Source organism: Macadamia integrifolia, chromosome 3 (genome assembly GCF_013358625.1).
Source record: "Macadamia integrifolia cultivar HAES 741 chromosome 3, SCU_Mint_v3, whole genome shotgun sequence".
NCBI classification, from domain to species: Eukaryota; Viridiplantae; Streptophyta; class Magnoliopsida; order Proteales; family Proteaceae; genus Macadamia; species Macadamia integrifolia.
This window is the reverse complement of record NC_056559.1, coordinates 30,608,141-30,623,541: the sequence shown is the minus strand read 5'-3', so window position 1 is coordinate 30,623,541 and position 15,401 is coordinate 30,608,141. Positions and strand designations below refer to the sequence as shown.

The window sequence follows — 15,401 nt, the reverse complement described above, 5'->3', positions numbered from 1 at the left end:
CTAGGCCTTTCTAATAAAATCAGAGGCATTTTTCTATCCATACCTTCTCATAAAATTTGGAGTAATTAGGCCTTGCAACAAAGCCGCCTCCTTTCTATATTGGTTATATATATCCATATTAGGTTATTATCTAACGAAATCCAGGGAAAGTAAATGACATATAATATACTAAATACGTGGTCAGGTTAACACCACAAGAAGTGCTTTGCTAACTCAAAGGAAAGACAAAAAAAAACCCTCATAAAAAAAACAAATTTTTTTTTGTGCTTTTTAAAAACATTATCTTCCATTGCTACATGAATAACTATAAGCCAACAGGGGATGAAATTGGTTGATTTTGATTCGAGTTTCATAAATATATCAATTATTAATCCAATTTTATTTGGAACAAAAATTTTTATTCAAGAGCGGCTCATGCATCAGAGACACATGAGAAGATGAAATATAATTGATTAAACACTTGTGAATAGTTCAAACCTGAAAAGTCAAATAAAAGAAAATGGTTTCTACGGAAGAGTGTGGCCCTTGCACCCAAACACATGGAGAGGTGAAATAATCATCCCCTTCTCCCAAAATGAAAAAAATGATAACTTTATTGATGCTTTCTCTTGTACTCTTATTGGCCCTTGTGTATGCGTAGGATTTACAGTCCCCTACAAAAAACATTTTCTCTTCATATAATTTAAAATCAACTCAAACCAAACTGTTTATTATATGGTTTGATAATTCCAAATTGAACTTTTTTTATTTTGTTCCGGTTTACAATAAACACAATTAATTCTCATAGTCGACTCAACACATGTGAACATTATCAGCAGCCATTACATTTTGATGTAATAAACATAGGATGATTGAGAGTTCCTTAAACGAAGTATCCAAATGCTCTCAACTGTCTAATCCTCATCAGATATCATCGTTCGTTACTGAGAATATAGATTAAATTACGTGTCTTTTCCCTCGTGGGAAAGAATTTCTGTAGCTTTTGAATGTTTCACCAACCGACAACGATACAGTCTTCTGACAGTCCCCCCTATAAGCCAATAGTGGCTCCCCACAATCAACTTGGTTTAGTGCATCCAGTTAGCTTCAGATTTCTGTCACAACCCACATGTCATCCCCCTTTCCTTCCCTCTCTCTAGCCGCCTTTAGCCTTTTCCTTCAAATTTTACTGCTGTGAAAACACTCTTAAGTCGTTTGATTGTATGCTCTAATGGACGATTTGACATGGTCCAACAAATCTGGCAGAGCCCAGAATCGAAAAGGGTCATCAGCTTTCTTCGTTTCCTCCCTTCCCTTTTGAAGACTCCATTTTCTTCTGCGAATAGGACGATAGCAGAAGAGCCCAGGGATTGATAGATAGAGAGGAGAGAGCGAGAGACGGTGCTCTGTTTCATGTGTTCTGTTTTGAAGTCATGGAGCGCTATGAGATACTGAAAGATATTGGGTCTGGGAATTTTGGGGTTGCTAAGCTTGTTAGAGATAAGTGGACCAAGGAACTCTATGCTGTGAAGTATATTGAAAGAGGGCAGAAGGTTTGTTCCTTCATCTCTCTGTTCTTTGGGTTCTTGGTATCTGATCTGATTCCCCTCCCCTTCTATTATTTCTGTTTCATTCTATGGATTTTGGGTTTTGGGCTGATTAACAAATTTCTTTGTGTACCACAAGATTGATGAAAATGTGCAGAGGGAGATCATGAACCATAGATCCTTGAAGCACCCTAATATAGTTATATTCAAGGAGGTGAGTTTTTTCATTTACTCCCTTTTGTTCTTTTATATTTAGGGTGTTCTTTTGTCACTCATGGAGGATTATTTGTTTGATTGAGACTAGACCCAGCAGAGGATTCATGCATGTACTACTTTCATTTCATTCTCTAAACTTTGCTCACTCTGGAGATGGATATTCCTTCCTAACAATGCTAGAATGGATTCATCTTATAGTCTCATCTTGCCTTCATTAAGCCTTACTTGTTGACAGGGGATAAAGGAAGTTTTCTCTTCCAGTTCTGATAGTTTTGTTCATCTATTCTTTTTTGCTAAATTGTATAGCAGGAGCTCAGAACATGTAGCTTATTGATTTGAAAGGAGCAACCTAAGTCAAAATGCTTAATTATGTTCATCATGGGTGCTCTGTTACTGCTCTTAACTGAAAGAACCAATCCTTGCAGGTAGTGCTAACTCCTACTCATCTAGCCATAGTCATGGAATATGCTGCTGGAGGGGAACTCTTTGCGAGGATCTGCAGTGCCGGTAGATTCGGTGAAGACGAGGTAAAATAAAAGGGGTGAAGGGAATGAATAATTGTGAGAATCTTATACCTTATAGAAAATGGTTTGTCTGTGTTATCCATCCAGACTTTTTATATGACCCCAACAGGAAATGACTAATCATATCCAAATGAAGTAGTTTTAGGCCCTTTGATGTCTGTCTTGTTTTTATATAGTCACAAGAGCTTTGGACACTGTCAAGTGTTTCTGTTCTTTGGAAGACTAGGGCTTTTTAAAGGGTTTGGTCTGGGGACTATTTCCCATCCAAAAGATGGCTTACAATTCATTTCCCTTGTCATCTCTTTTGGTTTTATCAGGCAAGGTACTTCTTTCAACAATTGATATCAGGAGTCAGTTACTGCCACTCAATGGTACTCTCTACCAAACATGTTAAAACATATAATATGCTTTTTAAAAGATCCGAGTCTTTCTTGGGTTGGATCTTTTTAATTTGATCTATTGCTTGCAGCAAATCTGCCACAGAGATCTTAAGTTGGAAAACACACTCTTAGATGGTAGCTCGGCACCTCGTCTAAAAATATGTGACTTTGGGTATTCAAAGGTTTGTTACTTTTCTGTTACTATGGGACTGAATCTATTTAGATTGCTTTGGGTACTTATTGTTCTACCTTATTTTGCAGTCATCTGTATTCCATTCTCAACCAAAATCTACTGTAGGGACACCAGCCTATATTGCACCCGAGGTACTATCAAGAAAGGAGTATGATGGCAAGGTTATATCCTTTCCCTTTTTTTAGTTCAGTATTATAACTTGGTTTGGTTCCTTAAGACCAATTCTTGACATGTAATCCTTGGGAACTATAGATTGCAGATGTTTGGTCTTGTGGAGTCACTTTATATGTAATGTTGGTTGGAGCTTACCCCTTTGAAGATCCTGATGATCCAAGGAACTTCCGAAAGACAATTGGGGTAAGAAATGTAGCAAATTTTAAGTCATCTGCCAGTTTTTTTGCTCCATTATGAGTTCTAATTGCAGTTATTATGGCTTATGGTAGCGGATACTTAGTGTCCAGTACTCAATTCCAGATTACGTTCGAGTATCCATAGACTGTAAGCATCTTCTTTCTCGGATATTTGTGGCTAATCCTGAAAAGGTACCTATCTTTATTTCAATTTCTTTTCTCCCCTTCCCCCATCCAAATTTTTTTTCCAGTTACTTTTCAGTGCTTCTTTTGATTAACTTCCATTTGATTTTTTTTAGAGGATAACCATTCCAGAAATTAAAAACCATCCATGGTTCTTGAAGAATTTGCCAATAGAATTCATGGGAAGAGAAGAAGGAAACTTTCTTAATAATGATATAGATACATCTCAAAGCATTGAAGAAGTACTGTCTATAATACAAGAGGCAAGGAAACCTGCTGGAGGACCCAAGATTGGTGGACATTTAATTGGAGGCAGCATGGATCTTGATGAAATTGATGCAGATGTAGACATAGATGATGTTGAATCAAGTGGTGATTTTGTTTGTGCATTATGAGTATGTATTACATATGAAAGCTGATCTAGTTGTGATTTTGTTTTTGGATTAGGAGAAAATCTTGCTTTTGTCAAGTAGTCTTTGTGGGTTAATATATATCACTGTTTCTTATTTTGGCTTCTATAGTATTATACTCATCATTTGGCTTGGTTTAACAGTTTAAGTACAGCAAATAATAGTACTAGGAGAAAACTTTGCTGGTTGACGGTGCAGCAAAGGATTTTTGTGAGCAGCAACACAATAGACCACGTAGTTGGAATCATTACTCTCGTCCCCTTATTTACGAATGTCCGAAATACCCTTAAACTTACGTTTAATGCCCCCTTGCCCATAGTATTATATGCGAAGTGACAAAACAATGTTTGGTATCTTACCTCAGTAGTTCATTTCTTTATTTGTCTTTTTCCCCTTTCTTCCCTGTTCCATGGGTTGGGGGTTCAAGCTTGGAATTAGGCAGAACAAAGACTATATTAATCAAAAGCAAACTGTACATGACCTATGGTGTGTTCAGGTGGATAAAGATGGTAGAGGGATGAATTGGAACAGAATTGTCATGTAAGTCTTAAAAAAAGTAGCTATTTGGTTAGATTACAACTCACAACACCATGGAATCCACAAGATGTATTTTTTTTTTTTAATATCTTTTGCACTTCTTATATTTGTGAAACCAAATAACAGAATATCAGCATGATTCAGCTGGTCATCAATAATAATCCATGTGTGTTCAATGCACTTCTCCTTATAGATTTTAAAGTTATTTTAAATTTAAAACATGCCCTGTTTGCCATGTGGCTAAGAGAAAATCAATATATTTGCTTGTATACATAATACCTTAAGATTTTGGGTTGCATCTCCACATCATATTTAATGGGTTTTACCACTTTATTTAACATGGTATCAAAGTCAGATCTATTTGCTATTTTCCTTAAGATACATATATATCCACATGTATAACACACATGAGGGCGAGTGTTAATATATTGGGAGTAAAAAAAGGTGTTCCATGGTAGTGATCATCGCCCGCAAGACTAATGGGCGATAGTAGGCATATCAAGACTCAAACTCACAACCAATTGACTCGAGCGATGATGAATTGAGGGCATTTTCACCAGTAGATTACTAACCCCATTGGTATGTTCATTCTGGTTAGAAAGTGAGGAGGAGCATTAAGAGTAGTTATTACTTGTATTCATATTTCAAGTTGGACCCTCCGCCTATTTAATTGAAATCTAACAAAGTCTTTTGGTATACCCACTATTGCTCATAAGCATTGCTTGCCATACGGGGCTTATCATGGAAGCTATGATCACTATCATGGAAATCATTTTTTTTTTTTTACCAAAAAAAAAATTCAAAGTCTCTTGTCGTTATTCTCTATTTTTCTTCTCTTTTGACTTGGCATCTTTTCCTTATAAATGGCGATAATGACCTCTAGGCACTTGCTATTGGGTGTAAAATCATGACTTAAATGTTCTAAGCAGCTGTCTTGACAAATGACATGGGAAGACGGTGATCTTCCAGAAGCCCTAATGTTCATCATTTTAGAAACCCCTTCACTTGTCCTGTATTGATTGTTCATGTCATCAAATCAGAGCACTTCATGGGTCACACTTTTCTAAAAAAAAAAAATATATTAAAAATTGAAAATTAAAAAGAGAACCCTTTTGATTTCCATGTAAGATGAGATATAGTGGAAGGGGACACCTCTAAAGTTTCAAAAGTTTAGTTTTAAAATGGAACACAGACCTTGTCAGCACTGCAACAATTCATGTTGCCGTTAGCCCCCTCCCAGCAATTTGCCTACAGAGACATCAGTGTAGGATAATATTGATCATTGATGAACCAGATCTCAAAAACAAATTATCAAATCCTAATCAAGAAGATAAACCCAATACTTCCTTTAGATTTTGACACTACCTAACATTTTATATGATCTTCGAGATCTAACAAGCATATCCATAACCCGATTCGAATTTAAAACAATTCCGATCGTTATCCTTGTATACTCTAATCAATTTTCAGTTTTTCACAGATCAGAATATGTGCCATTTGACCCAGCACAAGGACCTTGGATTGTCACGAGTCATGACCAAGGGTGTCAACTGGTTTGGTTTCGATTTGGTTCTGAATGATGATAAGGTGGACCAGAACTGAACCAACTTAATTCCATATTTAGATACTCAAGTTGATTCAATTTGGCTTGGTTTGGTTTCGGTTCCAATTCAGTTCTGATATGCAATTTTAATTCGGTTTTTTACTTCATCAATTTTAATTCGGTTATAAAAGCAATTCCACTTTTGGACCATGACTATGATGGATCAAAGGCCATAATGGGCCCAACTTATGGGCCTTGTGGCCTGCTAACTCCAAAATTGTCTTAGCATGTAAATATGTAATGATAAATTGCAAAAAACACTTGTCACTTAAAAAATCTCTTCTAACGATACTAGGGTTTTTTCATATTTTTTTTTTGTTTTACAAGAAATTTGATTCGGTTTTAGTTCGAATCAATAGTTCATACACCCTAAACCGAAATAAAATCGAACCAAGGACTATACTCATATACTCAAACCGAATTAATTCGGTTTGATCTCATTAATTCGGCTCTTTTTTTGATTCGATATTCGCTTATGATTTGAAATTGGCACCCCAAGTCCTGACCATGCCTTAGGATCAAATACCACCCTCACTCTCTAAAGGACGCATTCCACATATGGTTATAGATAATATCATACTTAAAGAATACCATAATTGTATGAGACAAAGAAGTTTTCGTCTTCCCAAGCTCAAGTTTCTTGTAGCTGACCAACCAGCTTGACATTTTCTGTTCATCATGAAACTTTGTAGCCCAAAATATTATCAAAGTCAACTGGACAAGAAAAAGTTTGTTACAATAGGAGAGTTGGTGGATATAATACACACAGGGTATGGTAAGGGTATGGCAAGGTAGTTGAGGATGATCATGTTGGCCTCTCTATTATTTCAGGTTTCATTTAACAAACATATATGACACATTCTTGTCCACAAAACATTTATTGGGCAGTGACAATGGAGGCCTGTATTGTCCTGGTCATGGATGATGGGAGGGGTCATTTGTCCATGACATGTATGATAGATGGGGTCACAACCTGTTTTAAGTCCAAAACCCAAAGCTCAATAAGGATCCAGCCCAGCCCAGCCTAACCTAGTTGGATCCTTCTATACTTATAGATGAACATACATATAGGTATTAGATTTTGGTAGTTAAATATTTTCCTTGTTATATACCATTGATTAAGTATATTTAATACTCTACAAGCATATAGTATCAAGTGTTGGTAATTTGTTGTTGTACAAATTCAGGCTAAGTCTGAACAAGTCCAACCCGCAGGCATGTTTCTTTAAGATGGGCCTGGGCGTTAAGCCTCTATGGCTAGACTAGTCCCAGATTTTGGGTTGGGGAATGGTTTGGGATAAGTTGCCTTGGGCCAGGTCAGGTGCTTGGGTTTTGAAAAGCCAACCTCGCCTAGCTTGAGTGGTAACTAAAGACAAGTTAAAAATTGGTTTTTTTTTGGGTTGCACTAGTGAGTCTACACCAAATGGTTTAGGTAGGGGCTGAGATTTTTTCATATTAAGGTTGGGTTAGGTTGGGTCAGTGTTCTTCCATTAGGCACACCTTGGACCACTCATACGGAGTGTTTAGTGTTCTTCATTGCTTTCAGTGAAAGTTGAATGAGAATCATTCAACGTGGAACTAGTCAGGCTGAAGGCCTGAATACCAATCGTTAGTAAAAAAAAGGTTGGGTCAGGGTTAGGGATTTTTTTTTTGTGTGTGTGGAGGGGGGTGGGTTGAGTTAAAATAGGAAACATATTATAGTTTAGGGAGAGGGTTTTTCTTGGTGGATTCTCCTACCCTACACCAATCCAATATTTGAAATGATTTTATGGTTTTGTCTATTAGAAGGCCCATATGGTCAAAAGGGAAGAGAGTGTTTATGTGAGACCATATGGTCATTTGTGGCTAAACCAACAATGATAGTTGGCACCTTGAGGGCTAGGGAATGTTGCCTAAGTTTGTCTTGAGTTAAAACCTTCGTTATCTTAGATCCTAAGATTAGGATTGAGATCATTGAAGCCCCTCTCTTGCAACTCCTCCCTTGCCTTGTCGAAGCAGTCAATATGATTGAAAGATCCCAAAATGCTCACTTGTGCCCCTATACTAATATGTCAGACTTCATGTATTATGAAATCCTTTGTTATAGTTATGGTAACTTGCAAATAAACTACATTTAATTTCTTAAATCAGAATTGATTTAACTAATGGAGAAAGGGGGATGTACAATGATACTTCTGCCTTGCACGTTCATCCAACAGTCGAAGGCACGACCATGTACATACACAACCATGCATACAATTGGGTCCAACCATATCCAATAAGCATGTTCACATCACCGGTTGTGATGGGATACTTCCTCCCCCACTGGTGAGTGAAGATGAAGGAAAACTTTCGCCAACCCCTTAAACCTGGGCCCTTAAAGAAAAGCCCATTTCCAAATATTTGTAGAATCCAAGGGCCCAAGGTCCCGGGCCGAAATCCATATAAAACCCAACCATCTGATATGACCCGACAGAGCTTACGTGAGCCTGTTTTCATATTGATGCCCTATGATGCTTATCTAACCGTCGAGATAGCTCTATATTGCACTTGCGTGGCTACGCCTAAAACCCTCTCTGTTTAGTATTATAAAATCTCCGAGCGAGAATCTCAATTCTCCATTTTGAAGAAACCCTAGATCTTCACAGGAGCCGTAGGGAGGAGCATTTCCCTCTTCTCATCTTCTCGCCTCCTCTGCTGCTTAGGGCGGAAGCCAGACTCCATTTAAGATGAAGGTTTGAGCTTTAAACTCTAAATCTCTGTAATTTCGATTATGAGTGTACCATACTTTTTCGGTTACTTGTTCGCCTGCTAAAATTTGTTTTGTTTACGTGTTTTGCAGTTCAATATTGCAAATCCGACTACTGGTTGCCAGAAGAAGCTTGAAATCGACGATGACCAGAAACTGTTGAGTCCCGCGCTCTCTCGTCTTTACCATTTCCAATTAATTTATATCGTGGATTTGCATTACACACCAGTCCGCAATATACATTGCTCATGGTTTAGATATCTAGTTGAAATAGACGACTATATCTTATGAATAACTGGTGTTTTACTAGAGGCGAATGTCTCTTCCCCCCAGCCCCAAAGGTTTTTGTGCCAATAGACCATAAAGAGGATTTTTTTATTCGTCCTCTCTGATGTTTAATTATGCAATTGTCGTAGCGTTGTTTTTGCCTCTAATGAAAATCCATTAAATTCGAGTCATATGCTTTGGATTAGCATCCTGGGGTTATTCCTCACTCTGCGGGAATACTCACCATGGAGGTTTTTGGGGTTCCCTCTTTCTAATGTACAATTGGTCTTAATAGTTTTATCAAGTGGGCGCATTACATGAGAATTTTTTCATGACTGACAGAATGTGTTGATGTCGATTACTGTCCCCAATGAGCATGGTTCTAAAATTTGGAAACTTCAACCTTTCCAACCTGTCCCGAGATGACCAAGTTTCAGTGGCTTCGACCTTATTTTCGGCATTTTGGAAATTTCGACACAAATTTCTAGCAAATAGCCCAGAAGGAAAAATTCCTGGTTTTGGCCAGGTTCCGGAAATTTCGACCAAGGTGGAAACCTGGTTGTAACCTTAGATTTAGAACCATGCCAATTAGTGCTAGTCTTATTGTTTGAGTAAGCTGTTGGGCTGTTACTTCCTGCTGCTGTTCTCTGTTGATCAAGTGTTCATCTTTGTATACTGAAGTTATTGCGTCCACAGAACTTAATGCCACCAATAGTGGTGTTTAGATTTGAAATTTATTTAACCAGCATCTTTTTTTTTTTTTTTTTTTTTTGTACACACTTTCTCTTGGCTATGATTGGTGGTATCTCTGGCAATTATGTAACTAATTGAATTGGTTCTATAGATTTGGATTAAGAGATACCCTCACACCCCTTTTGTTATTGTTGTTCACTCACTTTTCTTAACCCCATCCAGAGAAGCGTTAACCTGCCATTTCAACCTGCCATCTCGTGCAGGATAGACATCCTATTTTCTCATTTAGGATGCATGTCCAGAATTGTTTGGTTAAGGCTTGATGGCCCACTGACCTTCATAACTTTCCTCTCCCTTGGCTTGTGAATAATTTTGCAAAGGTTTAAAGTCGTTTGTTTTTTAGATTTATCCTTGGCTATACAAAACTGTTCTGCATTGAAGTAAACAGAAGAACTGCTATTTGTTTGCTCATGGCAGCTTAGGGAAAAGTCTACTGAAACATTATAAATTATGTTATTTTTCAACTTCTATTGCCACATGTGAATTTTTCTTCTATTGTGTGGAACTCTGCAGATTCCTTTTTTTTCCATTTTCCTTACTTGTTTCTTTTATCATACAGCCGTGCATTTTTTGACAAGAGGATCTCACAGGAGGTCCTTGGGGATGCCCTGGGAGAGGTATGTTCTTAGATATATTCCCTGTGATAACTTAAGGAATCTGTGATGGTTACTTAATTGAGTGGTGGTGTCCTTACAGGAGTTCAAGGGCTATGTTTTCAAAATTATGGGTGGCTGTGACAAACAAGGATTCCCAATGAAGCAGGGAGTTCTTACTCCAGGCCGTGTCCGTCTTTTGCTTCACAGAGGTGGGTTGAGTGGGAGATTGTGTTTCTGTGATACACACTAAATGGGTTGCCCATTTATAGTCATTTGTTATGTAGCTTCACTTGTTTCTAGTTCAGCTGGTGCTGAGGGGTACTGATAGGATTTTTTTGAGGCTTTGTTGACAGGGACTCCATGTTTCCGTGGGTATGGAAGGCGTAATGGTGAGCGAAGGAGAAAGTCTGTCCGTGGGTGCATTGTCAGCCAAGACCTATCTGTTCTGAATTTGGTTATTGTCAAGAAGGGTGAGAATGATCTTCCTGGATTGACTGACACTGAGAAGCCCAGGATGAGGGGTCCAAAAAGGGCATCCAAGATCCGGAAACTCTTCAACCTTTCCAAGGAGGATGATGTCCGGAAGTATGTCAACACATATCGCCGAACATTTACAAACAAGGCTGGTATGTTTTACTGTCATAAGCATCTGCTATTTTATAATGTTGAAAGCAGTATCAATTTCTATTGCATTGGTTACTATATAATGATCTAGAGCTTGAATTTTATTATATTAATTGTGGTGTTATATGGTTGGCAGGGAAGAAGGTCAGTAAAGCTCCTAAAATACAGAGGCTTGTGACTCCCTTGACTCTGCAAAGGAAGCGTGCTAGAATTTCTGAGAAGAAGAAGAGGATTGCCAAGGCCAAGTCAGAGGCAGCTGAGTATCAGAAGCTTCTTGCGAGCAGATTGAAGGAGCAGCGAGAAAGACGCAGTGAGAGTTTGGCAAAGAAGAGATCCCGACTCTCTGCTGCCTCTAAGCCTTCGGTTGCGGCTTAAGTGTGCTCATGCCATGCAAGTTTTGACCTTCCCCATCATTTATTTTCTGAATGTTGACTTATGTTTGAAATAGTTTGTCTATGGGATTTATTTTTAATATTTCTCCCCAAATCCTTGATATTTTTGTTTTTTGGTTTACAAATTCATTAATAATGGTTAATGTTATAGGGTTACCTTTCTTTCCTTTCCTTCAATCTGGTTGCAGATCATGGGATTTCTATCTTAGAATAGGCTTTCCCAGTGCACATATTATCCTAGTCTACTGTCTAACATTGTAGGCTGCTTATGGCTTCAGAAATTATTTTAGGTGCAGATTATATTGTCCAACTCCTCTACCAAAGAACTCTTTCTAATCTGCTAGAAATGGGAACTTGTGCCACCACTTTTTCTCCTGAAATTTTAAAATTATCACATTAGCCGCTCACCACCCCCTGCACCACTGGGACTGTGCGCCCTGTTCACTCTTTTTACCCTCACCTACTCCATTTCTTTCTACCCTGGTCACTTTTTCTATTTTTCTCTACACCATCATGGTTGGCTTCTACAGTAGAGCAGCCGGAGGAGGGAGCAGAAAGAGGAGAAAGACTGTTGTCAAACATTACATGAAAATAATAAAAAAAAACACTTTATTATTGTTTTGATTTCACTTTCCATTCTCTTTATTTCCCTTGCAAACAAATTCCGCTGTAATGAAAAACAATACTATCCTTTGAAGGGTCTTGGGAGATCACAAATTTACAAGAATACTGTATTCTTTTTATTTTGTAGAGAGGGAGTCATCACTAGATGTGAGGGTGCAGTTTTTCACTAATGAGGGGGTGGGAAACTGAAGCATTCGATGATAAAGGGTGCGTTTTAGGGAGGAAGTGGGATGTGAGAAGACATGCAATAGAATCTGTGCATTAGCGTGGTGGCAATCTTCTCCCTTTTAAAAACTTCAAGTCGTCCACTTTGGCGTAAGTGAAACAAGATGAAAAGAGGAAGAAATTATAAAGAAACTTCCATTAAGATATGAAAACATGTAGGATAAAATATATAGAAAGCAAATTTTATTTTTCATTTCACATGCTTATTAAAACATTTGTAACTTTTATTAATAACTAGTAAATACACACGTGTAAATGCACGTGCAACGGAATATTTTTCTTAAAGTGTGTTTGTGTGGATAAACTTTTATTTGTAAATATTTTAAATGATTTCTATGTAGTCTTTTTCCCTTAGAAAATATCTATAACTACTTTGGCTTCCAAAGGTTGATCAATAGATCTTACTCAGCAATTTTTTGTCAGTAGTTTCTTTCATAGATACTACCTAATCTAGGGAAAAACTTTGATAGTAAAATCCAATTAAAACACACATAAAAATGCATGTTTGGTGTAACATTGATAATTAGTCTATGTGTTTGTGTGGATTAGAGACATCATGGAATTAAATTGAAATTTAATATCTAGTTAAGCATTTAAGCTTTAAATTTTAAAAGCATCTCAAATTTAGGATCTAAATTTGAACAAAAGATAATGATTGTTTAAGGATAGTTAGGAAACAACATTGCTTTATCTTTCTCTATTTTAATTTTTTTTTAATTTATTTATTTTCCTAGCATCGAAACTGAAAAGCATTGGAAGTATGAGAATTAAGAACAAGATCAAGCATATGTTGAGGAGGAGAATATTAAATATACCTAATGTATTCGAGGGAAATACACATGCATTTTGCTTAACACAAAAAATAGACAATTAATTGTTCTTCGTGCATTGATGGATATAAGATGGAAGACATAGCCTTAAAAAATTTAAACAACTCAGAGGATTAGCACATATGAAAAACTTAGGACCCGTTTGATAATGTTTCTGCCATTTTTGTTTTAAGAAACAACAGAAACATAAATTTCCGTTTCTAGAAACAAAAACAGAATTGAAGGTGTTTGATAAGTCATGTTTCTGGAAATTGATAGAAACTAGCGAAAAAATGGCCACGAGTCGTTTCCAGAAACGGCATTGCCTGGGTCGTTTCTTGAACCATAAATAGGTAGAAATTTCAATTTCTATTTCTGAAAACAAGTGAAAGGAAATAGTTTTATCAAACGCTTTTTGTTCTGTTTCTTCCGTTTCCATTTCTGGATACAGAAACGGCAGAAACGTGTTTATTGAAACGTTATCAAACGGACCCTTAAAGTATACTCAAAAAGGATAGAATAAGGAGTAAATAATTACCTGAAATGAGATATGATAACGGTTCAGTTGATTGCAAGAGTTTTTTTTGAAATTGGAAGTGAGAGATTAAATTAGGTAGAATGAGGTAATTCAAATCGAAGATGGGGAGATATATTTTGTATTGAAGTTTTATGAGTGAGGGTTTAGGATAGATATTAAGTTACAATAGAGATAGAGATAAATAAGGGACATGATATATTTTCAATAGAGTTAGGATTTTATTTTTTGGGTATATATTAGGAGCGCGTAAGAGAAGGAGAGAGAGAGAGAGAGAGAGAGATAAACAAGGGACATGATATATTTTCAACAGAAATAGGATTTTTATTTTTTGGGTATAGATAGGAGCGTGCAAGAGAAAGAGGTATATATATATATATATATATATAAGAGACAAGATATATTTTCAATAGAAATAGGATTTTTAATTTTTGGGTATAGATAGGAACAAGTAAGAGAGGGAGCGAGAAGAGAGTAAATAAGGGAAGTGATATATTATAGATAAAGATAGAACGTGTAAGAGAGAGAGGAGAGATAAATAAGGGACATTGATAAGGTACCGATATAAAAATATAATTTTATCTAATCTTTTAAAATGACAACATTTTCCATTTAAAACACCCATCACAACAAATTTAAACTTCCATAATTTAATAGCATACAATGGATGTAGATTGGATTAGCTAGACACTGTATAAACTCCAACTCAAGCAAAAACCTTTGGCGCCCGTCATCAGGATCCTTGTATTTGTTTTTTGACCTGTATAAGGACAAGCTATACAAGTTTAACATAGTTTATTTGGTGAGAGAAGTTGGCAATAGCCTTAAATTTGTAGATGCAAGGTTAAAAACTTAATAGCATATAAAGTGCAGGAAAAAGCAGCTTCGTTAAAAATTTTCATGCAAAGGAAGAGTAGGAAAACATGTAATTTTTTATGTAAGAAGCAGCAGATACATTTCTATCCAAGAAAGAGAAAATTAGTTACTAACGTTGAAGGAGTTTGAGCTGCATCATCACTTCTTTGCAGGAGTCATGACACTTTATCAATATCAAAATAAGGTCACAATTTTTAGTGGTTCAAGTGCCTTTGATAAGTTTCAAGAAACGCACAAACAAAGAAAAACAAAAAAGTTTGATAAAACTATTTCTTTCACTTGTTTTCATAAATAGAATATAAAAAAATCCGATCCGGATTAATGTGGGAATCATTCGTTTAGCTATAAAATTTCGCCAAAACTTCAGATTTTCATTGTTTATATTTCATCCACATGTTTCTACTTATATTTAATTTTAAACAAAAACAAAAAACAAAAAACCAATCCAGTAGAAAAAGGGTACGGTATTGGAAGGCCACGAATACGAGGCAGTAAAAAAAAAAAAAAAAAAAGAGTCATATAATTTACAATTACACAGGAGTCTGTAGGTTTCTGCGTGTGTTAATGACCTAACAGAAAAATTGCGATTAATATTAATAATAAAAATGAATGCAACAATAGGTTATACCTCTGTATTGGTAACATATTTGGGGAGCTTGATAATTCTGCTTTATAGGATATCACTTTACATGTCCAAGTTATTAATATTCAATGTTGAACTATGCAAGGTTCATTATTTTCCTTCACATTATTTGGGTTTTGGGTTGTGCTCATTCTGTTCATTGGAAATTTGATTTTAAAAGTCTGAGAATCTAGACCACGAGCATGTATTTTTATTGGAATCATCAAGATCATGAACTACTGCTCCCAAGTACCATCAGAAACAATGATCCAAAGGGTAAATTCTCCAAATACCTACCCATGAGTCGGCCACAACATTCCTAATACCAAAAGATTAAAATTTGATGCAGATGTTAGTCCACAGCATTCCTAATACCAAAAGATCAAAAATTGATGCAGATGTTAGTCCAAGAATACCTGACTTCAGTT

General features: G+C 36.5%; 2 protein-coding genes across 2 annotated transcripts; both read left to right on the top strand.

The window, feature by feature from the left end:
* The first annotated feature begins 1,092 nt into the window (after positions 1–1,092).
* Positions 1,093–3,878, top strand: LOC122072734 (serine/threonine-protein kinase SAPK2-like). Its single transcript, XM_042637129.1, has 9 exons — positions 1,093–1,532; positions 1,666–1,740; positions 2,168–2,269; positions 2,584–2,637; positions 2,736–2,828; positions 2,908–3,000; positions 3,092–3,196; positions 3,283–3,381; positions 3,489–3,878. Exons 1-9 carry the CDS (start codon positions 1,413–1,415, stop codon positions 3,765–3,767), a joined length of 1,020 nt encoding a protein of 339 aa, XP_042493063.1. The 5' UTR covers positions 1,093–1,412; the 3' UTR covers positions 3,768–3,878.
* A 4,599-nt stretch (positions 3,879–8,477) lies between these two features.
* LOC122072736 (40S ribosomal protein S6) lies at positions 8,478–11,459 on the top strand. Its single transcript, XM_042637132.1, has 6 exons — positions 8,478–8,636; positions 8,744–8,808; positions 10,230–10,287; positions 10,367–10,475; positions 10,620–10,892; positions 11,027–11,459. The coding sequence occupies exons 1-6, from the start codon at positions 8,631–8,633 to the stop codon at positions 11,263–11,265; spliced, it is 750 nt and encodes a 249-aa protein (XP_042493066.1). The 5' UTR covers positions 8,478–8,630; the 3' UTR covers positions 11,266–11,459.
* Positions 11,460–15,401: the final 3,942 nt, after the last annotated feature.

What these genes read in the sequence shown, in the direction of transcription:
- LOC122072736 (XM_042637132.1), top strand. An exon ending in TTGGGGATGCCCTGGGAGAG is followed by an intron (nt 10,288 to 10,366) that starts GTATGTTCTTAG and finishes GTGTCCTTACAG; the next exon opens with GAGTTCAAGGGCTATGTTTT. An exon ending in AACATTTACAAACAAGGCTG is followed by an intron (nt 10,893 to 11,026) that starts GTATGTTTTACT and finishes TATGGTTGGCAG; the next exon opens with GGAAGAAGGTCAGTAAAGCT.
- LOC122072734 (XM_042637129.1), top strand. Translation starts at nt 1,413, where the DNA reads ATGGAGCGCTATGAGATACTGAAAGATATTGGGTCTGGGAATTTTGGG. An exon ending in ATATTGAAAGAGGGCAGAAG is followed by an intron (nt 1,533 to 1,665) that starts GTTTGTTCCTTC and finishes GTGTACCACAAG; the next exon opens with ATTGATGAAAATGTGCAGAG. An exon ending in GTGACTTTGGGTATTCAAAG is followed by an intron (nt 2,829 to 2,907) that starts GTTTGTTACTTT and finishes CTTATTTTGCAG; the next exon opens with TCATCTGTATTCCATTCTCA.